Source organism: Xenopus laevis, chromosome 4S (genome assembly GCF_017654675.1).
Source record: "Xenopus laevis strain J_2021 chromosome 4S, Xenopus_laevis_v10.1, whole genome shotgun sequence".
In the NCBI taxonomy this organism is placed as follows: Eukaryota; Metazoa; Chordata; class Amphibia; order Anura; family Pipidae; genus Xenopus; species Xenopus laevis.
The window spans coordinates 86024126-86051376 of NC_054378.1; the positions used below are offsets into that span (position 1 = coordinate 86024126).

A 27251-nucleotide genomic window follows, 5' to 3' on the forward strand; every position below is an offset into this window, starting at 1 on the left:
GAAGGGAGATGAAGAGGATGATATATTGTAGGATAAGGACAAAAGTTGCCTTAGGCTGCACAATGGAAAGAGGGCAGAGAGAAGCAGAGGCTTGTGCATTGGGAGCTGTAGTAGTAAATATTCTTTCCAGCTGCCTTACACTGCCATGTGCACATCCAGACAGCATCTTTTTTTTTTTTTTTTTCCTTTTCCACAGCACCAGCTTACTGTGGTCTGGACCAAATAGCACAGTATTACTGCACTCCAGATGTATGCACGTCAGTCCTCACAACACCATTAAGGAGTTTTCTTCTCACCAAATAAATAGCCATTTCAAGTATACATTATCATTATTAAAATACAGAAAATATTTTACAGAATCACATTAAATTATGATGAAGTATATCCACAACTGTCTGAAGTCTGTCCTACTACCTAGCCAAACTCACACCTGGGGCATGAACCCACCCAACCCACAGGTGCCACACCTTTTATCTCAACCCATTCTTCAATACTTAATCTCATCTGTGTATTAGAATATGAAATATAAAATGAGAATTAACAGTAAAGCCACAATTAAAATTATTCCATGAATATAACAGCTTTTCCAATGTCAGGAGACAAATTAGCTCTATAAAATTGATCATAAGCTCAGTATGCCTAAAAATGTTTAAATGATTGAGGTGAATTCCTACATTCGGGCCGTAGACTTGCCCACACTTGTTATAGTATGCCACTGTGCTATGTGGAATAGCTTCCATACCCATTCGTGCAGGCTTGAAAAGAGCAATCAACTGTAATGGAGGTACTTTCCAGCTGTCATCTTGCAGCATTTATACTTTAGATAACAAAGCTGCATTTGATACACTAATTACAATCAAGTAAATGGGTGTTAAATGTACTTGGCATATTGGTTAAGAATTCATATATTATATGCACAACAAATAATGTTACAGATGCTAATGTAAATGCAGTATGTTCAAGTGTATTAAGTGTAATTTAGTTGAATGTGGTAGTAAAGTCATTAACCTCAAATTCAAGGGAAAAAGAGTAATACAAAAGCTTCCAAAATGAGACCATATCTAAATTAAAGAAATACCCTTTGCATAGCAGATAAAGGCATTTCAGTAACCTTGGGAAGCTCTCAATGCACTTTATTCAGTATTTGCTTTACCTATCCTCACAGATTCTCTGCTGTGGTGACATCTTTCTTCCTATCCAGTCATTTTTAAATTGTTACCAGTCCAAGTCAGAAAACACATTACATTATTAGCATTTCCCGTAACAGCTGATAATCAATATGCCATATCTGACAAGATTCACGGGATTGCATTCTAACCAGGCAAGGCTGTTTTCTCCTCAAAGATTGATTTACGTCAGGCTGCTTTCTAGAGACAAGCAGAATGTCTCTTTGTGAAATCAATTATTTTAATCAAGGTCTCTGTTTGTGCAAAGTTAAATATACTCCAAAGGGGGCTTGCTGGACACAAACTGGCAAAAAACACATGTCAAGCAAACAGATTGCAAAGGTTATTCTGCATCTGGTCACTCTGCAAAGAAGCAGCACGTTTCAAACATGAATTCACGTTGTGAACCACAAGTATTGTGGGAAGAATACTACAAAAGGTATTGAATTAAATATGACATAAGGCAGGTACTGTGAAACAAATACATATCTTCCAAAATGAGCCTGTGTCATGACTAGGCTACTAAATCACAGATGGGAGGAGTGCGGCCCATGGTGTGTTAGGTCCGGAGAGCCCAGACACCGCCAGTCTGATGCTGGTCCGAAGTATATTCTTTATGGTTTACTTAGACCAACTTTACTGCATACTTAAGCTGCCAATAGACACAAAGATCCGATACGGATAAGATTTTCGGATTGTGTGTGGAGTGTCCCGACATCTGTCGTGCCATGCGATCAGACAGGTTAGAAAATTTCTGTGAGCTACCGATAATATCTCTGCGTGTATTACCGATCTGACGCTCTCCAGTGGGAGACTGCCGGTGGAAACGGAGAGCTGTAGTTGAAGTGCAGTGAATGAGGTGAAGGCTGAATTAGGTGCAAGTCTCTAGGGGGCGGCGCACTTTCATTCCCGTGGGGTCCCCCGTCTCTCCCCGTCCACTATTGTTCCCCGCGACCCTACCTGCAGCGCCATGGAAAAGCTAAAATAAAAAAATCGGGAATACCAGGACTGCGCTTGTTCTCATTTTATAGAAGGGACGGTGGAGGGCTCCCCTCTGGGTGATCCTCCATCCTGACCTCTAACAAATCCCCTCACTAGGCCTCTGGTAGAAGACACGCATCCCAGTACACGGAGAAAGTCTCCCCGGTGCCAGTCAGATTAGAAGCCAGGAAGTATATTATCCCAAAACGCTCTGCCCGCTTGGTTCAGGAAAAGGGTGCAACTTTCCTCAATCAGGTCACCGGTATCCTGATATCTATAACTCGATTTATAAAGAAATGAGGAGAGCACTCTGCAAGCAATTAATGCTGTGGTTATCCTTTTATTAGTCGACTACTTGTACACGACATGTTTCGGGCCTATATGCCCTTTATCAAGTGTTTCAGATTAGAAGCCGTCAGCAGGGAGATTGAGCGGCCGGTAACTTGTCATGTTCTAACATCGTCTGATCTGTTCTTTTTTAACTGAAGGTTAGTGGCAGGTTGGGAGATGGGGACGTCCGATCGTTCGATGATTCGAACGATCAGATCTTTGTTTCTATGGCCAGCAATAGTACTCACTACTTTTAAAAAACACATTGCCCGGCAAATTTTCAGTGCACAGTGTACAAAAGAAAAAATGCAAGAGATTCAGGAAAATACAGCAAACTACCTGGGACATTGTGTGCCGGATAACTGTGTTTACAGCACTGGGAATAATAAGCACAGCATAATAAAAATAATTCACAATGATGAAAGGCAGTGCCAATAAGAAGAGACGGTTGGAGCTAAAGCCAAATAACAGCAGAGAAATGAGGGAAGTCCGTCTCCCATAGAATCCATTTCTAATTTGTAAAAAGTATTTCATTTTTCTCTGTAAAAATTAAACAGTACTTTATACTTTATGTTATGGTAAGTATGCGGAAACAATCCATATTGCTGGCAACAATCCTACTAGTTTAATTCATGCTTAAGTGATTTTAAGCAAACATGGTATAGAAATGCATATTATGGAAAGATCCCTTATGCAGAAGGTCCCCAGGTCTCAAGCATTTTGCTTAATAGATCCTATTACTGTATTAATTAGACTAACATTAAAATATAGAATATGTTCACATTCACAATGCAAGCCAGACAAGTTAGAATCGGTTTTGGAGGCAATCAAGCCCTAACTCCTAAAATTGATGCCACTTGGGATCTTCATCTTGCATTCAAATGTTCCTAAACACTTCCACAGGCTCAGCTTTTGTTATAAAATATTGTACAATTAGATTGTTGTAGTTATCCAAATCAGATTAGAATGAGCCATTTGTTACAACTTACAGAAACAATTCTACTAACTATGCAGAGCGGTAGGAAGGAGCTTGCTATACGGAGCTCACTTTTTATTCTTGCACTAGGACGGAGCGTATACAGCTTATAAATAAGCACTCATTAATAGGGACATTGGATCAGTCCAGCACACTTTCCATTCAGCTAGGGCCTAAATGTGATGGCACCATTTTAAATATATAAATGCTTGAATATTTTATGTAATTCAGAGTAGAGCATTTTATTGGATTCATTAATTTCTTTTATAAAGTTTGATCCTTATCACTAGAAGATAAAATTAAAATAGAAAAAAATTTCAACAGCCCATATATTTGATACTTTCTACTAAATATTTTCTAAACCTATGATTTACAGACTTCATAAGGCCCGTCTGTTTTTATTCGTTTGTCTTTAAGTATCTAAAAAATGATACAAAAATCTGCAATATCTCAAGATGCAATAAAATTTGAAACAACTGATCAAAATTATCACATAAATGAAGGGCCACTTCAGATTATGGTGACTATGATGGTGTGAGATCCCAATACATTCCCACAGTTTTGTTGCTTTTAGAGTAAAAGGCACATCATGTGTCACCCTTACATTTAGAATAAGTGTAAGTTCCTGAGCATGGGTTGAAGTTGTTCGGCACTGTATGCAACTGTGATGTAGTCAGTTTCCAGCATATAATTAAATATATTTAATTAAGCAGCACAGAAGTTTTCCTATAATGCAGATTGGAATATATGGAATCCAAGGGAGTAGAAATTACCAAAGTATCAATGTTACTTTAATGCAGTTTGGCAGGTATAAGCATGAAGGGGCACATCTAAGTAAAATCCTTCGACTTCGAATATCGAAGTCGAAGGATTTTCCGTTATTCCTACGATCGAACGATCGAAGGAATAATCGTTCTTAAATCCTTTGGATCGAACGATTCAAAGGATTTTAATGCATTGATCGAAGGATATTCCTTAGATCTGGAAGCCTATGGGGACCTCCCCCATAGGCTAACATTGGCCTCGGTAGGTTTTAGGTGGCGAACTAGGGGGTCGAAGAATTTTTTAAAGAGACAGTACTTCGATTATAGAATGGTCGAATAGTCTAACAATTTTTAGTTCGAATCGTTCGATTCGAAGTCGAAGGTCGAAGTAGCCCATTCGATGGTCGAAGTAGCCATATTCGACCATTCGAAATTCAAACTTTTTTTCCTCTATTCCTTCACTTGAACTAAGTAAATGGGCCCGAAATGTTACCTTTAGATGAACTCTATGTAATAACTATTACTTAAACTGTAATAGCTCTACAGGGTAGGGACCTCCTTCCCACTGTGTCCCTTACCACATAGCACTCAATGTCCTTATATGAGCTATGTGTATATTTATTGTACAGGTATGGGAGGTATTATTCAGAATGCTTGGGACCTGGGGCTTTCCAGATAATGGATCTTTCCATAATTTGGATATTCATACCTTAAGTCTACTAGAAAATCATTTAAACATTAAATAAACCCAACAGGCTGGTTTTGCTTCCAATAAGGATTAATTATATCTCTGTTTGGATCAAGTACACACAGTACTGTTTTATTATTACAGAGAAAATTTTTTAAAAATTTGGATTATTTGCATAAAATGGGGTCCATGGGAGACGGCCTTTCTGTAATTCAGAGCTTTTTGGATTACGGGTTTCTGGTTAATGGATCCCATACCTAAATACTTATTCATTATACTGTACTTTTAAGCATTGTATGGTGCTGTGGCACCTTAACAGCGGCTTATGAATAAAGTTATACATACAGACATACATTACACGCATTTAATTTGTACACATTTTTCAGTGAAATCATCATAAAAGTGAGATGATGTCTCTGCAATTTGTTTGTTTAATAGTGACCTCAATATAGAATATGCACCTGTGATGTTCAACAGCACTCAACTGCACTTGTGCAAAGTTATGAAAGCCTCAATTACACCAAATGAACATTCCTCGCTATGCCTAATGCACATATGACAGAGCCTTCTGAACTGCTAATGCACGGAGATAAATCAACAGCTGCAAACAGAAAGGAACGCAATGCATCCACCTCTTTCCATGCTAGAGTCAAAGATGTAATGTGCCTCTATAGGAACAGATAATTCATTTCATTTAGAATTTCAAGGGGAAGTATTCACCTTTTCAACATTAGTTCAACGAATAAGGTTTGTGGCAAGCATACAATATTTGCCTATTGTTTTAATTATGAAATATCTATTTTTTATTTATGGAGTTAAACATGGACAAACTGAAGCTATTTTGCTTTTAGTCCTTGTAAGGAAAATAATGATATTACCTGTGTACAGACAAACTTACAAGAGATGGTTAAGGGAGTGGGTAGTGAACTGGCAGTCGAATTATCTACTGCACAAGGACCTAATATGGTGTAGTTTTAACTCCATGTTTGCCATTTTTAGTGCAGGAAATGACAAAAAAGATTTTTCATGATTAAAACAATAGGTAAAAAATATATTTGCCACAGGCCCTATCAAATTAAGGGTCAATAAGAAATAAAAGTGCCCCAAAAGCATTTACATTTAATGTCCTTTAGTATGAGTTCTATAAAACTCATGACATAATATGTTTGTTTTGAAATACTGATATTTTGTCTGGTAGGTCTTTTATAGTCAGTTAATGAACAAGATAAAATATACATAGACTTTCAGATAAATGTTTTAAAATAATCCTCCTCATATTATCCTTGTTTTTGGTTATTGCTTTCAAAAGCAACAGCCAGGGTGGCCAAATGACAACTGCCGTACAAACAAATGCACACTGGTGTCATCAGGGCGGTATTTGCCAAAAGGGCTCAGGACAGCTTGTGACTGAGGTGGCAGCTTTAGTGAAACTGCCTTCAGATGCCTATATTGTAAATAAAATTAGTGTATGTGGGGGGCCTACATTTTTGCCAACTGGCACATGCACAGGAAAGTCAAACAAATGGACAGGCCTAAAAACAATTCTGGGGCTTAACATTAACTATAGGACAGAAAGCTTTAAAATTGCGCCATGACTTTACTCTAAGGCAAATTCAGTAAATACCTGTACAACTATGATGCATGGAAAGACATTTGGCTAATCCTTGCTCAGAACAAACCCACACCCAACAACCCATTCAATTGGGGACCCACAAGGTTCCAAACTTCGGGGGCCCCCATGCGAATGTGTGAACACCATGCACGAAAGCAGGCGCCTGCACAAATGCTGGCACGCCCCCACAGATTATTGTTTGGTTTTGGGGGCCGGCAGATCAGAGGAGTGGGTCTGGGCTGGGCTTAGCTCCATTAGCTTTTGAAAGGCATATTGTGCGATAACATACATTTTAAATCACAACAAAAGTAAGTATGTATATGTATAGTTTTCTGGACTTTTTTGCACTAAGGTTAGTATATACTGTGCTGCTCACATAACATTCAAATAGTCTAAAATGAAATTGCTGTAAATATAATGCATGAATTCCCAGAGGCTCCTGGAATGCCACTTAAGACGCAAAGATAAAGTCAAAATTTTTTTTTGTACGATCGTACCATGTTCACACTTCTTATTACCCTGAAGTCACTATAAGGGTGAGAAATCACAGAGCTACTAGTAGCAGCTACTTCTTGTTGCTACAAACTGCAAAAAAAATTAGCCATAAGACAATCCTGAGAAGTGCCTTTGCTAAAACACATGCAGTGCCTTAATAAAGCCAAGTATAACTATTGTCTATTTTTTAGTCATGATAAGTAGCTGCTGGACTCTTACTGATTTAGTCTTGTCACTATATAAGATCATGCACAAGGCACAATTGGTGAACAATGTCAAATCACACCTATATTATTAAAGGGATACTGTCATCAGAAAACATGTTTTTTTCAAAACGCATCAGTTAATAGTGCTACTCCAGCAGACTTCTGCACTGAAAACCATTTCTCAAAAGAGCAAACAGATTTTTTTATATTCAATTTTGAAATCTGACATTGGGCTAGACATTTTGTCAATTTCCCAGCTGCCCCTGGTCATGTGACTTGTGCCTGCACTTTAGGAGAGAAATGCTTTCTGGCAGGCTGCTGTTTTTCCTTCTCAATGTAAAGGTGGCCATACACGGATAGATCCGCTCGTTTGGCGATGTCGCCAAACGAGCGGATCTCCCTCCGATATGCCCACCTTGAGGTGGGCAATATCGGGCTGATCCGATCGTGGGCCCTAGGGCCCAACGATCGGATCCTTCACGTTCGCAAACGGGCGGTCAGATCGCGGGACCGCATCAACGAACAGATGCGGCCGCGATCCAACGGGATTTTTAACCCCATCCGATCGAGATCTGGCCGACTTTCGGCCAGATGTCGATCGGGGAAGCCCGTCGGGGGCCCCCATACACGGGCCAATAAGCTGCCCACTCGGTCTGTCGGCAGCTTTTATCGGCCCGTGTATGGCCACCTTAACTCAATGTGTCTCAGTGGGACATGGGTTTTTACTATTGAGTGTTGTTCTTAGATCTACCAGGCAGCTGTTATCTTGTGTTAGGGAGCTGCTATCTGGTTACCTTCCCATTGTTCATATGTCTGGCTGCTGGGGGGGGAGGGAAAGGGAGGGGGTGATATCACTCCAATTTGCAGTACAGCAGTAAAGAGTGATTGAAGTTTATCAGAGCACAAGTCACATGACTTGGGGCAGCTGGGAAATTGACAATATGTCTAGCCCCATGTCAGATTTCAAAATTGAATATAAAAAAAATCTGTTTGCTCTTTTGAGAAATGGATTTCAGTGCAGAATTCTGCTGGAGCAGCACTATTAAATGATTCATTTTGAAAAAAAAAATTTTTCCCATGACAGTATCCCTTTAAGAAATACATTCTTGCTGCCCAGGTAAGATAGCAGTGTACTGTGTCTAGTAGGATTGTCTGTTTTTGTTTTTTTTTTAATTTTTATTGAAACTACAGATTTAAGCACATCCATTAAAATAATGAAGTAGTGTGGTATTCAGAAAAACTAGACTCCATGGGGCAAAGAAATTCATCAGGAAGAAATGGTTCAATACTGATCAACCTAAACTGACTTTTAAATCTATCTCAAGATCTTAATATATTTCTGTACTAATGAAATTAAACAGCTGCTTCAGCAAGAAAATGCAAATATAGATGTTAAAAAGCTCAAGTGTAGCTGCCAATAGCAACCACTCAGACAAGACGTTGCTTTAATTTTCTAAGTAGTAAACTGCTATTGGCAACTGCACTTGTGTAATTTAGCACCTATATTTATAAATCAACCATGCAAAGCGAGTGTCCGGCACTAAACTCATGTGGACTGAAAGGCGACAATATAAATCGAGCAGGCTTCAATGGTGCATTTTTTTCCTGCACAATGTAACACATTGCAAAGGGACAGAATATTTTTTTCTGTAAAAGGTGGGTCTGTTTACACTTGCATAGCTTTCTAATGAAGATATTACAAGGCAAATGTGTAATTGACAGTTAGCAATTTCAACCCTAGAAAGTTTTTGTCAGCTTGCGGTTTGAATGATGTATAAAACTGCTGTTGTCTCGTTCTGTCTGGTTAAAGCCCTTGTAACCACTCGCCATAGTCCATTTTTTGGGTTATAAAAGCGTTAAAATAATCTGGGGAGTGTGAAGTATGAAATCACAGGAACATGGACAGTTGTTGCAATTTTGTCACCCAGAACAACACTGGCTCCAACGCAGGTATCAAAATACCAGAAAACACTGTTCAATGCAGGTCACTGAAATTACAGTTTGCTAGTCAAGTGAATTGCTCAATCACTGCCTCCTTCTGCATTTTAGTGTGATAGTATGATACAAATGATTTACACACAGCTGTTTCAGTGACCTGTTATGCATAGGTATTTGTCACCCATGCAGGAGCCTATTTTGTAAACATGACAAAACATTCCACACAGGATAACCTGGAGACAGACTCTAAAAAAAATAGAAATCTTAACATTTTTCTGCCAAATTGAATTTAAAAGTTCACTGAGCATAAAGTGGTGGTTCACCTTTAAGTTGACTTTTAGTATGTTATATAATGGTTAATTCTAAGCAATTTTCAGTTGGTCTTCATTATTTCTTTTTTTATTGTTTTTGAATTATTTTCCAGCTTTCAAATGGGGGTCACGTCACCGATCCCATCTAAAAACAAATGCGCTGTAAGGCTACAAAATGTATAGTTATTACTACTTTTTATTACTCATCTTTCTATTCTGGCCTTCTCGTATTCATATTACAGTCTCTTATTCAAATCAAAGTATGGTTGCTAGGGTAATTTCAACCCTAGCGTCCAGATTGCTGAAACTGCAAACTGGAGAGCTGCTTAACAAAATACTACATAACTCAAAAAACACAAATAATAAATAAATTAAAACCAGTTGCAAATTGTCTCAGAATATCACTCTCTATATCCCTTTAACCCTTTGCCTATCATTTTGTCAGAGAAGAAAAACTAAATATTCTATATTCAACAGCGGTAACCAACCAACAAAACACTATGCCTTGGATGCAAAGGCAGCTAAACCCTTGACACAGGTCCCAAACAATGACCAATATAACAAAAATACTGAATCCGTTAAACATAAAGTAATATAAATTAACAGTATTCTCTAGTGTTAAAGGTGCAGTGTAGCCACAGCTAAGAAATACAAGACTAGGTATACATTGCACAACTTTAACAAATAGATTACAACATTTTGATCTAACAAAGGGAGCTTCCAGCTAAATCATTTGAAACTGGACATAGAAGGGTTATCACATCACTTGATTATTAAACTCACAATTAGAAACATGCCATTAGTAGGGCTGTTGTAGCTGAACACACATATGTAATCAAACTGAATTAATTAATATTCAACAATATAATATTATAAGCAAAGTTTAAAAAAACCTTATGACCATCAGATTCAGGGCTTTGATCATACAGTTAATGCATCTAGCCTTTTCTTGAAACAATTCAAAATACCGGACGGAAAAAAAACTCCTTTTGATGGTTATTTCCACAGCTTCGTTGTTCTTACACTGACTGGCTGAATATGAAACTTCCCTTCGTCTCAATGTATGCCTCTTTTCCTCTAGTAAGATGCACTGATGTATAACAACTGAAGTGATTTATGAATAAAGCCCTTAAATAGTTTAACACTGATAGAATTCTCTTTAAAAACCTGTTATCTGGGGGAAGCAATCCCAAATTGGCCATCCCATTATCATAGGCAAGATCCTCCATTGCCTTACAGAGTAACTTTTCTCTGGACTCACTCCATATTGTGCTCTTTGCCTGTATTTTAAAAAAATAATCTATTTGAAAAAAATGTTTCTCCAATCACCCTTTATAAGACATTATTCTTATTAGGATTAATTTCAATTGAAAAAAAGACAACTGTCCATCAATTCAACCCCTTCAAATGATTCACAGCATTCACAACATATAATGTAAAAGTACACACACATACACTCATCCAAATATTTGGAATTAATGGAATCTGTCATCACATTATCACTCGACAGAGCATTCTGCAGCCTCGCTGTGAAGATCCATTTGTATTACTTCAAGTGAAAGTTTAGTTCATTAAGTCTAAAGGGGTGTCCTCTTTGTGTTCTGTTCTTTTCGATATTAGTGTGTCTAGAATATCCTCTAATGCACTAAAGAGTAATCTTGTCCCCTTACAAATGCCACAATGAACACCTTTTGCAACTCTCAGACTCAAAGCCTAGGACATGTGCTGTGCGAGTCAATATCATCATACTCCGTGCACATGTGCATCAGGATGTATGGGGTGTAGGTTGGTTATAAATTAGCCAATACAAAAAATATTTTATGAACTATAAGCGGCGACGACCATCACCCGTATAACACAGTGCTTTTCAGTATATACAAAACTATAGCGGGTGGGGGACCCAGGAAGGAACAGAATATAACCAAACCACATATTTTTCTTTAGAAACCCCTTCCATTCAACAGGGTCAAAACAAAGGTAAGTATAAATAGGCATTCTTTATTTTCACAAATATAGCCATAGCCAATAAATAGACCAAAAAATACAAAATATAAAAACATTTAAAACATAACAATACGGCACCACCCACAGGTTACCATGTACTTGTTCATCAGAAATAAAGATCTTTTCTAATTACTTTGTATTTTTTATCTGTGAACTTTTTTCTAATATTGAAGTATAAAGTTTCATTTTTCACCTTCTGAAGCTTTAGGAATCTAGGAAGGGGGGGGGGGGTCGCCGATTCTTTAGCTATAACTTGATACATTCAGTTGATACATTTGTTATCTTTGTCCCTGAGTTATATTAAGGGTCTGGCCAAACGAGCAGATTAGTTGCCCCAGCGACAAATCTCCTCTTCTTTGGGGCGACAATCTCCCCGAACTGCCTTCCCTCTGCCCTCCGCTGGCTAAAATGAAAATCGTGTGCTTCTTCTTCCAAAGTCGCCCGAAGTTTTCTCGTGAGGCAACTTCGGGCGGCTTCGGAAAACGAAGTGCTGTGTCTGCCTTCCCCCAGGTGATTTTCATTTAAGCCGGCGGAGGGCAGAGGGAAGGCAGTTCGGGGAGATTGTCACCCCGAAGAAGAGGCAATTTGTCGATGGGGCAACTAATCTCCCCGAATCTGCTCGTTTGGCCAGACCCTAAAGGCATTGATGCAATGATACAATAGTTGCTAATATTGCGCAGATACTGCTGAGAAATGTATCAACTAATTGTATCAACAAAATGTAGCAAATTGTAACAGTTCAGATGCTCCTGGATCACTGAGCTGCCAGACTGAAATGCCAGCGACATGATCATTAAACTTTAAACTTACATTTTGAAAAAATGGTAAAAAATAATAGATGGAAAGCAATTGAAAAAAGTATTTGTTTGTGGAGAAAAATCTGTAAACTGAACTGAAAAAAAAGTGTCTCTCCGGAGGTTCATTTTACTTATCCACACAATTTGTTGAGGTAAGAATCAGAAGGGGTTTTCCATATAACAATATGAACACAGGTATATTTTCATAGTCCATACTAGTTTTTCTGTGGTACTTATAAGGTTTGTTTAACAAATAAATAAAAGGTTGCCTGGTTTAAAACAAACAGTTCTGAGCAACTATTCCATATAAATTTAATTTAATTAAAGGCTTTACGTTATTCATGCATTGAAAACAGTATTTTTCTGCACTGCTGGCTCTGGCGCTTGAAACAATGTTAGCAGAAGGAAGCCTTCCATGCTTCTTCATAGGTCTGGTGTCTTCTGCTACATTCTTTCAAGAGTCAGAACCCCAGGGACAGACGGATACTAATTTCAGTAGCACATACATTACACATAACTTGAATAATTTCCTTTTCTTTAATGAGGCAACATTTTATTTTTGGGGTATTGTGATGGTGCCATGTGTGTCAGTAACAATGCTGCCCCCATACGGCCCTCCAGCTGTCGCTCAATTACAAGTCTCGCGACTTTAGGCAGTCGGGGTGCAATTGCCACTTTACAGCTGGAGGGCTGCAGGTTGGACACCCCGAATAAATGAAACAGGGAAGATGCATTCCAATCATCGCGTGTGCTCTTACCAAGCTTCACCCTGGAGTCCTCCAGCTTCTGGATTTGGTTCTCCAGGAAGAACATTAAGACCCCAAAGGTCAGCACTGCCAGCAGCTGCAACTTGGGCGGCATCATAATCCGTAAGAGCCCCATCAAATTGATCTATGGCACCATAACGTGGGCATCAGGAGTGAGGCAAGAGCGCTGCGCCGATATTCACACAGACTTGATACCGAGGCAATGACAAAGAGCAGCGTGTGCCTCAGTCACCATCAGCTTCAAGCATCCCCGCTCCCAACCTACAGTCAACACCCGCCGCTACTCCGGCGCTAAACTGCAGCACAAGCTGCGCCAGCCCATTGCGTTGCACGTCACCAAGCCCCGCCCACAACGTTTTACGTTTGAAACGCACAGTCCACCCAGTTAGTAGTCCTTCCAGGTGGTTGTTGCTAAGCAACAAACAACAGCACCCTTCTAGTTTTTCATTGGTTGTAGCTGGGCAATAGCCGACTGCCGGAATTCAAGTTGTTCTCAGACAGATCAATGATAGGATTGGTAATGGTTGCCTAAAGCTTAGGACCCGGACTGAGGTAGAGCTGTCCAGAGTATGCCTGCAAATGTCTTGTCCCAGCCAGAGAGCGATGCAGTGTAGCAGTACTGTCAGCGTATTTAGACGTTCTGACTGCTCTATTACTCCACATACACATCTTCCGCTCGTATTATCTGCTACTGAAAGCTGTAGTTTTACTACAACTGGTGTGTCGACTTTGTGGCCACGTTCTATACCTTTCCCTGCTGTGTTAAATAAACATGAGTCGTGCCAGGGTTGAGGTCAAGTAGTAGTTCCTGCTGAACAGGCGCTTATAAAAGCTGCAACTTGTGGGAGGGGCTTAGCAGTGCCTGCTGGGAAGATGGCGGCGGAGAGGATGCTGCTGTGGCTGGTGGCTGTTCTGCAGGCGGTAAGTGCTGCAGTGTTTGGCCGATTTCTTTCTTTGCGGCTGAAGGGTTTACGCATTTGGGTGTAGAGCTGCAGTCTCCGCGGTGCTGAGGCACGTTAGTGGGCGCGGAGCCACACCATTGAGGGAACTTCGTGAGGTGACGTGGCCCAGAGCTGCTTCCTGTATGTACCGGCTGACCACGGGTCTCCATTCTCACACGCTGCTTTATATTGTGTGTGCGCAGCGCGAGCAGAGAAAGGGGCTCTACTTTCTTTCGGAGCAGGGACAAAGTTAGGTGTTCTACCAGCCATAAACACGTATATGAAAGAACCAGTAACACCCCAACAATGACATCGTTTTCTATGCACCTTAGGATAATGTTGCCCTGCACTGGCAAAGTATGTGTTACTTCAGAACTGCAGCTTTAGTTTATACAAATAAGATGGGGTGTAACTATTGGGGCAGCCATACAAGTTGACTATATATATATATATATATATATATATATATATATATATATATATATAAAGAGAACCCTCATTCATATTCATATAATATAAATATGTATTAGGTGCTGTATCAACAGACACAAACGTTTAAAAAAGATATTCTCTTTGGTGTTATATTGTAACATACAGTTACTTATATTGCACAACATTTGACTGACCGGATGTTGGGAAGATGGCAGAAGTTGTTTAACAGTTTGCAGTTGGTCATCATTTATCCTTTTTTAAAAGTTCTTTAGCTTTTTTTCTTAAGCCAGCTCTCCAGTTCGGTATTTAAGCAACTATCTAGTTGCTAAGGTCAAATCTACCCTAGCAACCAGGCAGTGGTCCAAATAAAAATCGTAATAAAAAAAGTAACAATAAAAATGACATTCCAATGTCCCTTAAAGCGATACTGACACGTTCCTATGAAAATCAAGTAAATGATGCATCCGGAATAGTTTACCTCAAAGCCCCCCGTAAACCTGCGTTCACCCGACCCTCCGACACTGCTAAATGATCTTATGTACCGTTTCAGTGACGCTGGGCTGGGGGTGATCCTTCCATAGGATGATTACGAATTACAACAGGAATTCAGCCTATGGAAGGATTGCTCCGCCCCCAGCCCAGTGTCACTGAAGCAATACGGAAGATCTGTTAGTAGTGTCAGCGAGTCGTCTGCACACAGGTTCGTGGGGCTGGGGCGGCTTTGAGGTAAACTATTCTGGGTGCAGCATTTACTTGATACTGAGACGTTCCTATGATTTTTATAGGAACGTGTCCGAATCGCTTTAAAAGGATACTGTCATGGGAAAACATGTTTTTTTTTTTTCAAAACGCATCAGTTAATGGTGCTGCTCCAGCAGAATTCTGCACTGAAATCCATTTCTCAAAAGGGCAAACAGATTTTTTTATATTCAATTTTGAAATCTGAAATTTTGTCAATTTCCCAGCTGCCCCCAGTTATGTGACTTGTACCTGTACTTTAGGATGGAACTACTTTCTGGCTGGCTGTTATTTCTCCTACTTAATGTAACTGAATCAGTCTGACTTGGCTTTACTATTGAGTGTTGTTTTTAGATCTTTTAGGCAGTTATCTTGTGTTAGGAAGCTGCTATCTCGTTACCTTCCCATTGTTCTGTTTTAAGGCTGCTGGGGGAGTTGAGGGGTTATATCACTCCAACTTGCAGTTGGTGACTGAAGTTTATCAGAGCAGAAGTCACATGACTGGGGGAAGCTAGGAAACTGCCAATATATCTAGCCCCATGTCAGATTTCAAAATTGAATATAACAAAATCTGTTTGCTCTTTTGAAAAATGGATTTCAGTGCAGAATTCTGCTGGAGCAGCATTATTAACTGATTCATTTTGAAAAAAACATGTTTTCCCATGACCATATGTATTCCTTTAAGGAACATGTCTGAAGCCACCTTGATCCCAGCAGTACTCAGCCAGTCCCAACATTATTATTATGGTTGCAAGTCACACTGGGCAGGTGGCAGTGTTATCTTTCCATAGGCTAGAGTACTGTTTATATTTATATTCTAACATATAGCAAGATCCTTCCAGCAAAGTTTGAATGAAGGAAGAACTACATTGCCTGCAAACTATGGGGATGGTATAGGTTCTGCTGGGCTGGTGGTGGCTTAGGGGCATTATAGACTGTGTGTTCTGCTGTGTGATTAGTAATTCTGACCCATTCTTTATAGTTTTAGGAACATGTTGGCATCTCTTTAATTATTTTTATGAGAGAGAGGAAAAAAACTTGACCTGAAAACGCTTTAATTCCTTTAAATATTAAATCTACTTAATATTTTTTTTTTAGCTGGCCTCTTATGGTGCAGAGCTCTCTTCAGAAGCATGCCGAGATCTTGGCTTCTCCAGCAATTTATTGTGCAGTTCCTGTGACTTGCTGGGACAGTTTGGTCTAAATGAGGTCAACTCATTCTGCAGGCAGTGCTGCCAGGAAGAAGTACACCTAGAGTCTAAAAAGGTATTATTAAAACCCTTTGTGTACCCTATTAAATATGTTTATATTGCATGCTGAAGGAAACTCTGGGCTGTTCTGTTTTGCCCACCCCCATGGCCAAATATAAGCAACTTTGCGATAAATAGCATGATACGATAGTTGTAAAATAAACTTTTGGTATCGGGATCTCTTTTAAAAAAAAAAAAAAAAAACTAGACAACGCTGCTTCTAGTGGCCAAATTAAATAAAGAAAATGTGCAGAGATCTGCATATTTGTGGTGCAGCATCGGACTGACGTCTCTGGGGCCCACGCCCTTAGTGCTGCAAACATTATACTGCCTTCCTCCTTAACAGCTGCTAATGGACTGAGGGAGTGTTCACAGCATCCACTGGTACTGGGTCAATGGGGCCCACAAAGGCAGTTTTTATTTCCTGGTGTCCAGCCTGCCCAGTCCAACCCTGTTGTGGTGGTTTGAACTCCACTGTATTCTGCCTGATGATAGCAGTGGTCAAAATTGCCACTCAGTAGCTTAAATGAATTGTTCAGTATAAAAGTAAAAACTGGGTAAGTAAATAGGATTTGCAGAGTAAAAAATGTTTTCAATATAGTTAGCCAAACATGTAATGTATAAAGGCTGGAGTGACTGGATGTCTAACATAATAGCCAGAACACTACTTCCTGTTTTGCAGCTCTCTTGGTTTCCACTGATTGGTTATCAGGCAGTATCCAATCAGTGACTTAAGGGAAGGCCAAATGGGCCATAACTGTTTGATTTTGAATCTGAGCTGCATGCTGGGGATCAATTGCAAACTCACTGAACAGTTATGTCCCAATTGGGCCCCCTTAAAGGAGAATTCAACCCTTACATCCACCCCACGTAGACCTCCCCCCCCCAGCCCTACTGTCCCTCCGGGGAAAGCCCCATACCTTATACTTACCCCTCGGCGCAGATTCAGGCATCTGAGTTCCACGCAGCCATCTTCCGGGTCTTCATGTCTTCTTCCCGTACTTTGGCGATTTTCGTGAGAATGCGCAGTTGTCGCAAACGGGCAAATTGCTCCAACTCCCAATCAGTTTACCGAAGACCCGTAAGATGGCTGGGTGGAACTCTGATGCCTGAATCTGCGCCGAGGGGTTAGTATAAAGTATGGGGCATTTCCCCAGGGGGGCAGTTAGGCTGGGGGGAGGAGGAGGGAGGTCTACCTGGGGAGGGGGGGTAGGGTTTTTATTTTTTTATTAAAGGGTTGAATTCTCCTTTAAAGTCGCTGACTAACTCAGAGTTTGAGCGCTCAAAAGCAGGAAGTTGGGTTCTCTTATGTTATACATCTGTTCACTCCAGCCTTTATACATTACATTTTTGGCAAACTAATTATATTAGAAATATTTGTTATTTTGCACAGCCTATCTATTTATCCAGTTTTTATTTTTATACTGAACTGTTCCTTTAAAAGTTGCAGTTGAACCACAGGTGCAGAGCTCTGAGTTGGTAATCAATACATTTCACATACTAGAATTTTATAACAAACGTTTTATTTTAGGGCTAATTAAAATAATATCCCTAATTTGTCTGGTATGATCCATTAGTTCATTATTGTATCCAAGCTTGTTTTTAGCTAGAGATCTAAGAATTCCTTAATAGCCACACACACAGCCATCTGTTTCATTTGCAGCATATACATGCTATTGTAACATTGCTGCTTGAGCACGTCTGTGCCTTCTTAGCAGACAGGATGGTTTATTCTGCACATTTTTGTCATTGTTATGTGATGATGTGGTGGCAACAGAAATGGGCATTCACAAGTGCACTATTGTCTGTGGAACTAGTAATATAATTACATTTCATCTAGTAACAGTCAGCCATTCACAGTTCTAAATAAAGCTGATTGAATCCAATTATATTGAGTGTAAAAAGCGCAGCTGCTAGTTGTATGAATCTCTGCCATTCTTGTTATGGCACAAGTACACTTGATTATCTATAAATACCAGGGACAGAAGGAGAAAAGAACCACAGAATTATTTTTCACATTTGAGACTCTCTCCTGTGACACACAAAGCACTGAACACATTTTAAACACAACACTCTTAGCACATGTGTTTTATCTGGTTGTCTGAGCATTTGAGTGTCTTGCCAAGCAAGTGTAAAATGTTGCTTAGATTTATCATAATGCAGTTTTTATTCACAATACAACTATGCATCGGAAATGGAAATATACTGCTGGTTAGATGTTCAAGTATATTGATTTTTAATTAATCACTGGTTGTCTTATTGAAGAACAAGTCCCTATTGGAGGATTTTTTTGTGTTAAAGGGGTGGTTCACCTTTAAGTTAACTTTTTAACGTTTTACTTCTGATTCTTTCCAACTCTCAAACCCCATTTAAAAAACAAGTGCTCTTTAAAGGGGTGGTTCACCTTTCAGGTAACTTTTATTATGTTATAGAACAGCCAATTCTAAGTAACTTTTCATTTGGTTTTCATTATTTATTTTTTATAGTTTTATAGTTATTTGCCTTTTTCTTCTGACTCTTTGCAGCTTTCAAATGGGTGTCGCTGACCCCCTTCTAAAAAACAAATGCTCTGTAAGGCTACAAATGTATTGTTATTGTTACTTTTTATTAATGATCCTTCTAGTCAGGCCTCTCCTATTCATATTCCAGTCTCTTATTCAAATCAATGCATGGTAGCTAGGGGAATTTGGACCCTAGTTACCAGATTGGTTAAGATGCAAATTGAAGAGCTGCTGAATAAAAAGCTGAATAACGCAAAAACCTTCAATAATAAAAAATGAAAACCAATTGCAAATTATCTCAGAATATCGCTCTCTACATCATACTAAAAGTTATCTCAAAGGTGAACAACCCCTTTAAGGCTACAATTGCATTGTTATTGCACTTTTTTATTGTTCATATTAATATTCAGACTCTCCCCTAATTATATTACAGTCTCTTATTCACATCAGTGCATGGTTGCTAGGATAAGTTGGGCCATAGGAACCGGATTATAGAAAAACAAAATTAATGTACTCATGCATTTAAAGGGATCCTGTCATTGGAAAACGTGTTTTTTTCAAAACACATCAGTTAATAGTGCTACTCCAGCAGAATTCTGCACTGAAATCCATTTCTCAAAAGAGCAAACAGATTTTTTTATATTCAATTTTGAAATCTGACATGGGGCTAGACATTTTGTCAATTTCCCAGCTGCCCCCAGTCATGTGACTTGTGCCTGCACTTTAGGAGAGAAATGCTTTCTGGCAGGCTGCTGTTTTTCCTTCTCAATGTAACTGCATGTGTCTCAGTGGGACATGGGTTTTTACTATTGAGTGTTGTTCTTAGATCTACCAGGCAGCTGTTATCTTGTGTTAGGGAACTGCTATCTGGTTACCTTCCCATTGTTCTTTTGTTTGGCTGCTGAGGGGAAAAGGGGAGGGGGGGTGATATCACTCTGACTTGCAGTACAGCAGTAAAGAGTGATTGAAGTTTATCAGAGCACAAGTCACATGACTTGGGGCAGCTGGGAAATTGACAATATGTCTAGCCCCGTGTCAGATTTCAAAATTTAATATAAAAAAATCTGTTTGCTCTTTTGAGAAATGGATTTCAGTGCAGAATTCTGCTGGAGCAGCACTATTAACTGGTTAATTTTGGGGAAAATTATTTTTCCCATAACAGTATCCCTTTAAATAAAAAAAAACTGAATTTATTGGCACATATTAAAATCCATTAGACCCCACAAAAAAAACAACACATTTCATGCCTACCCAACACTTAAATCATAGGTCACTAGAGGTCACTCATGCATTGATCTATATTTATAAAAGGTTCCCTGATTGGCTACACTGTGTTTGATTTTTGTTCCTAGGAACCAGATTGCTGAAATTGCTAACTGGAGAGCTGCTAAATAACTCAAAAATCACACATAATACAAAATGAAAACCAATTGCAAATTGTCTCAGAATATCACTCTCTACATCATACTAAAAGTTAACTTAAAGGTGAGCAACCCCTTTAAGGGGCCTTCTAGTGCAGGAGAGATAGGATAAAGTTTGCCAATCGGTTTTGCAGAATTCAGACCTGATATTGCTTAAATGCATCTTCACCCATGGTTTAACCCTTGTGATGTGTGTGTGTGTATGACTTCCTTGTCTCAGCTGGAGCTGGCATTCATTGGGTAGAGATTTTTTTTTCGCTAAGTAAATAGTCATTAGCTACCAGTTGCATGCAATTTAGTTTCCAGCAGCCACCTCACTGGAGACACTGGAACTAAACGGATGTGGCCTTGTCTGTTAATATTTACTCTGTCACAATGTATACATCCTTTCTTAAGCTTGTTGTTTTATTTTTATTCTCTAGAGATATCCAGGTGCTGTACTTGAAGTCTGTGGATGAAAATTGGGACGGTTTCCGCAAGTCCAGGGTATGTACAGATGAAATATTTGTGTAGCTTGAATGGAAATGGTGTATTTGATTTCCCTTAAAGGGAAGGGCTAGTCGGTGGCAGTTAGTCAAAACCAGTAACAGGAGAGGATGGGCTTCAGATTCAGGCTTGTAAATGGATAGTTTGTGTTAATAGATTATTAAAGTGATACTGACACCAAAACAATTTTTGTTTCAAATATTAATCTACAGTAAAAGTTACCTATAGGTCACGTTGATCCTTTTTTGCTGATTGTTCTGCTTTTGTAAGTAATTGTCACTTGAATTTCCTAAACCTGACTGTTTTGCCAACCTGACTGTCCCTTCTTAATCGGTCAGTTAGCGCTTCTAATACTAACGGACTCCTGCTGCACAAATATGGCAGCTCCCTCATAGAGGAACACGGGGTAAAAAAAATGAAATGTAAAAGCATTGGACAAATACTTTTATGGCAAATTATAAATCGCATTGGAAGATAATGTTATGATAGATATAAAAAGAAAAGGTCATTTTCTGGTGTCCGTATCTCTTCAAGCATTGTTGCAGAACTTAAAACTGTGGTCGGACTACCAAAATAACTTTGTAATTAAAAAAAGAATATTGATTTTAAAAACTTTAAGATGGAAAATTGTCAAGGTGACATAAAAAATGTAGTTGAAAATACATCAGCAGCACTCCGATTATGGTGAAAAAATAGTTGCTTTATTTGTGCCTCAAGCTAAGCGACGTTTCGAGCTTTTCCAGCCCATTATCAAGCTCGAAACGTCGCTTAGCTTGAGGCACGAATAAAGCAACAATTTTTTCACCATAATCGGAGTGCTGCTGAAGTATTTTCTTGTATGTGAATCAGACCTGGGCAGTCAGGGTCACAGACGGCACCCGACACTGCAAAGAGCGGTGAGAGTGTGTGTGTAGCATTACTTTGTGTTTGTTGGATAAAAAAATTTAGTTACTCTTTAATACAAATGTAGGTGTTTGTTTTTGTTAAGAATATTGGAATTATAATTGGATTACTGTAAACTTTGACTATAAATTGTACTTCTGGACACCACAAATGATCTGGGGTAATTTGGTGCTCAAATTTTAAAGAGTTTGCAGTGAAAGCCGTCAGTGGGTAATAATTACCCATTGTATACCTGAAATATAAGTCACTGGATGCATATGTCTTTTTTTTTTTTTTTTTTAAATGTAATCCTTTTGAATGTGAAATCCCTTTGTTTTGCAGCTTTTGTCAGGAGCGAGAAACCGAAACTTTTTAAGGGTCTGCAGATTAAGGTGATTATTCTTAGCATTTCCTCTTTGTAAATTTTAAAACAGGATGTTTTACTTCTACAATGTGACCATTTCAGTACCATACATGGAAGAATCTACAGTGCCGGTATAAAAGTACCATAGTGCTGACACTGTAGATTCTGTTACCCGCTTTCATGCTCCATGTTTACTAGCAACAGGATTAAATAAGTCACCAAGAGATTAAAGGGGCAGCATTCTGATTTTCAGAAAAGCAGTGCCACCAACACTTGCCAGTACGATGCTGCCTTGAAAATGTTCAATTAAGTGGAGCAAAATGGCAAATTTCTGTTGATTGTGGGCTTATTAATAGTTTGCACCCAATCTTTTTCTACAGTATGTACGTGGCTCCGATCCTGTTCTAAAGCTTCTGGATGACAACGGGAACATATCTGAAGAACTGAGCATTCTGAAATGGAATACCGATAGTGTGGAAGAATTTTTAAGTGAAAAACTAGACCGAGTATAATTTTTTAGGTCTTAAGTTTAAAAAGTTTCATCTACAATTTCAACTTTTGTGCTCACAAAATTTAGCATCATTTTGTTTTGCAATTCTAATATTAACTGGCGACGTTCTATTTTTAAATGATTAAGACTCTGCCAGTTAAGATTTACAATTGCAGCTGTCTATGTATTGGAAGTTTGCTAGTGATTAGTAGGATACGACTCTTTCCTCTGGAAGCCTTCTTGCATAATTCTTATTATATCAAATAACATTTTTAAGTAGCCAAAATATGTAGCGTTAATGTGCTGAGAAACGGACACCCCCCACTCTACTCTGTAGCGCTACTTGGTAGGTGATAGTTGTAAGATGAGCCTCCATACGCTTTTCCAGCCAACTATCACATAACCATCACTTGCATGAGTGCATATCCGGGGCTTTCAGGATCTATTACAGGCACTTTAACACCACTTTTTTTGGCTTTATAAATATGGGTATTAAAAGCACAAGATAAAGAACCACATGACATCATCCAAGACTGTTTATTAAAGGAGAATTCAACCCATAGTTTAAAAAACCCTCCCCCCCCCCCGGGTAGACCACCCCTACCTCCTCCCTGGCCTCTGAGTTCATAACAGCCATCTTCTTCTCCGGTAACCATCGCGTATTGACGCCATTTTCGGTGCATGCACAGTTGGAGTAAATTTCCAACCCCGAACCACTGCATATGCGCCGAAAGTCACGAAAATTTTGAAAAAACTTTCTGAAATTTTTGTGACTTTCGGCGCATGCTCAGTGGTTCGGGACCGGAAATTCACTCCAGCTGCGCATGCGCCGAAACTTCCAAAAAAGACCGAAGAAAGAAGATGGCTCCCGTGGCCAGAATCTGCACGGAGGGGTGAGTAAAAAATGAGGGGCATTTGCCTGGGGGGAGGAGGGAGTGGGGTCTAACCAGGGGGAGGGTTTTTTTTTTTTATTACGGGTTGAATTCTCCTTTAAAGAGACCACATACAGCCCTTTTTCAACTTTGGTTCAAAGCCTTTTTTTAATAGGGATTTTTTTTTCTGCCGCTGAATAGGCAAAAATCTAAAATAGAAAGTCTCATTCCACTTCTTGGTTTACAACCTCCCTTTCCGCATTAGAAGCCTGATAATAGGCTTTTGATAAAGAGAAGCTCATTATACAGCAAATTCTTAGTAGACTAAACAGTTTTCTCACTTCATACTTTAGATATAGTAAATAGATTCCAGCATACTTCTGCTTTGGATATTAAAATACCCTTTATAAAGAATTCTAAAGGAATGTTATAAATGTTAAGCTGAGAAAAATAGAATGCAAAGTGCACAACTAGCAGATTTTCCAAGATCATCGTCTGCAAACTGTAATGAAACTTTTTGACCTGTTTACCTATTTCTATGATTGGACAAATTTAGGATAAAGTTGCCAAAGCTAGTCTGAGCTTGCACCATTATCATTTTTTTTCCTTTTTTTTGTATCGTGCTTTTCAACGATGAGAGGAAGTCATTGTATTTGCACCATGACATAAACACAGGGTGGGATACAGTAACAGTTATTCCAGCACAGCTCTCTTTCTAAACACACTTGTCTTGTTACAATTATACAAGCCTTAAAGCTGGATAATATTTAGTGTTAAAGGGGAAGCAAACGTATCAGATTTTTGCCTCTAGCCCTAGGGCACATTACCCTGATTAATGTTTCTTCTAATTTCCTTTCTGCCATGGACACAAATTTGGATGGATGATTCCCCTTCTACTTCCATGAGCCACAGGTGTCGCCTCTTTCATTGTTGCATGTTCAGAGCTGCTTGACAGACACCATTTTTGGCTGCATCACTGTTCCAGCCTTGGGCTCCATGACAGGAGTATGTGCCAGGTCTGCACCACTCACTGAGGGAAAGGCTGGGAAAGTGACGCTGCCAAAGATGGTGGCTGCTCTTTTGAGTAAGAGGGGTTGGATTATAGAACTATCACTGTGACTGAAACTTTGAGACGGGACAGAATGACTGTGAACTTGGGCTAAAGGCAAATACTTTTATATGAATTTCACCCTGTCCTTTTGGTGCTGTTAATGCTTCCATGTGCATTTTTGTATTTCTGGATTTTTCTAAATTTTGGTGTCTTGCAAATGCAGGACCCACAGTGGATGTGCAGATTTGTTATAAAGAAAGAACTCCTGTTTGTTGCATTAGGTGTAACTCATTCAGGCCATACACATTTGTGAAGACTACACAGAAAACCTTTCGTGGGCTTGTGGATGTCTGATGTTTTGTGTAATGTTCCTGGATGTCTTGCTCTATTGCAGCAAATCTGAGTTAGAATAGCTGATTTGTTGCTGAAAGAAGTAATAAAAACAAGTTTCTCAAATGCTGAATTTTCTTTGACTTTTTTTTAATGGGTTAGTTTTGTGGGACAATTTGCTGTGCCAAAGCTCTGTCACATAAATTAGAATCCATTTAATCTACTGCAGCAAATACCATTATCCAATGTATAAAATCTCTCAAGTGCTCCCTCATATGCAGGAAACACCCCTAGATGCTTCTCTGCACAGCTCTCTTGCTTCTCATCAGTGATTTTAAGGGTGGTGGGTGGCACACGCTGCTACTTGGGGAGATTAGTCGCCCAGTGACCAAATTTGCCTCTTCTTCGGGTGACTAATCTCCCTGAAATGCCTTAGTTTACAAACTAGGTTAGGGTACAATTGAGACATTAGGATTTTAGAAACAATTTGTGATTTTTGATCAGCAATGATTGATTAATTAAGGTACATTGAATAAGCTTCTTTAAACAGTGGGTCTTAAAGGAGCGCTTGAAAGTTTGGAAAGATGGAGAAAGTCTGACAGCTCGAGGCAGAGAGTTCCAGAGAAAAGAAGAAGCCTGAGAGAAGTCTTGTAGATGAGAATGGGCAGAAGTGATGAGAGGAGAAGTGAGGCGAAGATCAGAAGTAGAGCGAAGGTTGCGTGAAGGAGTGTTTTTGGAGATCAGAGATGAAATATAGGGAGGGGCTTCATTATTGAGGGCCTTGAATGTGAGCGTTAGTGATTTGAATTTGATTCTAGAGGAAATTGGGGCCAGTGAAGGGACATTGGGAGCAGCTGATGTTGAGCGGTGAGATAGATGAATGAGTCTAGCGGCCGCATTTAGAACAGATTGGAGTTGTGAAAGGTGACTGTTGGAATACCTGTGAGGAGTAAGTTGCAGTTATCAAGGCGGGAGATGATGAGAGAATCAGTGTTTTAGTTGATTCTGAACTGAGAGAGGGTCGTATTCGGGCAATGTTGCGCAGTTGAATGCGACAAGATTTTGCAAGTGTTTGAATGTGTGGTGAAAAAGACAGATGTGAGTCTAGGATAACTCCTGGGCAGCGTGCTTGTGTGGTGGAATGAAAGGTGGTGTTGTTTACTGTGAGTGATATCTGAGGGACAGGGGAAGATCTTGGAGGAAATATAATGAGTTCTGTTTTAGAAAGGTTCAGTTTCAGGTGGCGCTGTGACATCCAGGAGGAGACAGCAGAGAGACAGTCTGTAACTTGGGAAAGGACAGAATTAGAAAGATCGGTAGTAGACAAGTAGAGTTGGGTGTCATCAGCATAAAGGTGATACTGAAGTCCAAACGACTGAATAAGTTTTCCTAGCGAAGTTGTATAGAGCGAGAACAGCAGAGGGCCTAGAACAGAGCCTTGTGGAACTCCGACAGAGAGAGGGAACATAGTAGAAGTAGAGTTCATTGTTTTTCCGAAGCTGCCTTACGAGGAAACTTCAGGCAACTTCAGAAAGTTGAAGTGATCCGCCTAGAATACCAGAGATTTGGAGGTTATTTATCATGCATTCAAATTATGCCTTGCAAAACTCATATGTACTATAATGAATAAGTGCAAAAAAATATATAAAAAGTCACCATCCAAATAGAGCTAAGTTTGTGTAGAGGTCAATGGGAGCCATCTATGGCAATTTTAAAGCATTTTTTTTTTTTTTTTACAATGCAAGTTTTTCAAATGTTTTAACCCACTGAAAATGATTTTTCTCACCAAATTATATTTAATTTTTTGTTTGGAGTTGTTATTAATAAGCATTACATTTTTTAAAGTTCATTTGAAGTGGGGGGAAAATGTTATTTTACACAAACTCAAATTTTGATAAATAACCCATTTCCTGGAGCCACACTCCCAACATAGCCCCTTCCCCTGTTCCATCTGGAGGATCCCCCAGAAAGCTTTAAAAGCCAGCCCTATCCCATCTTTAAAAAAAAAAAAAAACTTTTAAGAAGGGGCAGAAAAATCAAATAAAATAATTTTCCTTGGATCACTCCATGTCCGCACAGTCCAAGATCTAGCAAGCTACTCTGTCCACATTGGAATGGTAACTTTGGTCTAAATAGACTCTGGGTTAAAATTGAAGAACCCCCCCCCCCCACCACAGCACAAACCCATCATAGGAGACTAAAGCAATCAACTCCTAGTAATGTACAGGGAATGCTTTAAGAAAAAGGATTAGATCCAAAAACAGCACGGAGAAAACTTGACAGTAAAGGCCAGAGAATGAGGTGTTATACTCGGTAACTGCCACGGAGCATACACTAAAGCCCTGGTACCTTCTCTGCACTAAGATTGTACGTGGGGGTCACAAATGGCATGGGCACAATTTCTTTTGTGTGTGTGTAACAAGCACCTACGTTTAGGAGCTGCAGCATTCCATCTGCT

General features: G+C 39.3%; 2 protein-coding genes across 3 annotated transcripts in view; one reads left to right on the forward strand and one right to left on the reverse strand.

Moving 5' to 3' along the window:
• hs2st1.S (heparan sulfate 2-O-sulfotransferase 1 S homeolog) overlaps nucleotides 1-13648 on the reverse strand; it is a 61298-nt gene extending 47650 nt beyond the window's left edge. Inside the window, exon 1 of one of the 2 annotated variants that reach the window (XM_018259548.2) lies at nucleotides 13027-13648. Coding sequence is in view for 1 of the 2 variants with exons in the window: in NM_001091115.1 (NP_001084584.1) it covers nucleotides 13027-13150 (124 nt within the window). In the remaining variant the exon portion in view is untranslated. 2 annotated transcript variants of the gene reach the window in all.
• Nucleotides 13649-13807: 159 nt separating this feature from the next.
• selenof.S (selenoprotein F S homeolog) lies at nucleotides 13808-24913 on the forward strand. The gene is given in 5 exon segments (NM_001347150.2): nucleotides 13808-13956; nucleotides 16245-16412; nucleotides 20741-20804; nucleotides 22029-22078; nucleotides 22431-24913. Coding segments are annotated over 5 exon segments (462 nt in total). The 5' UTR covers nucleotides 13808-13908; the 3' UTR covers nucleotides 22563-24913.
• Nucleotides 24914-27251: the final 2338 nt, after the last annotated feature.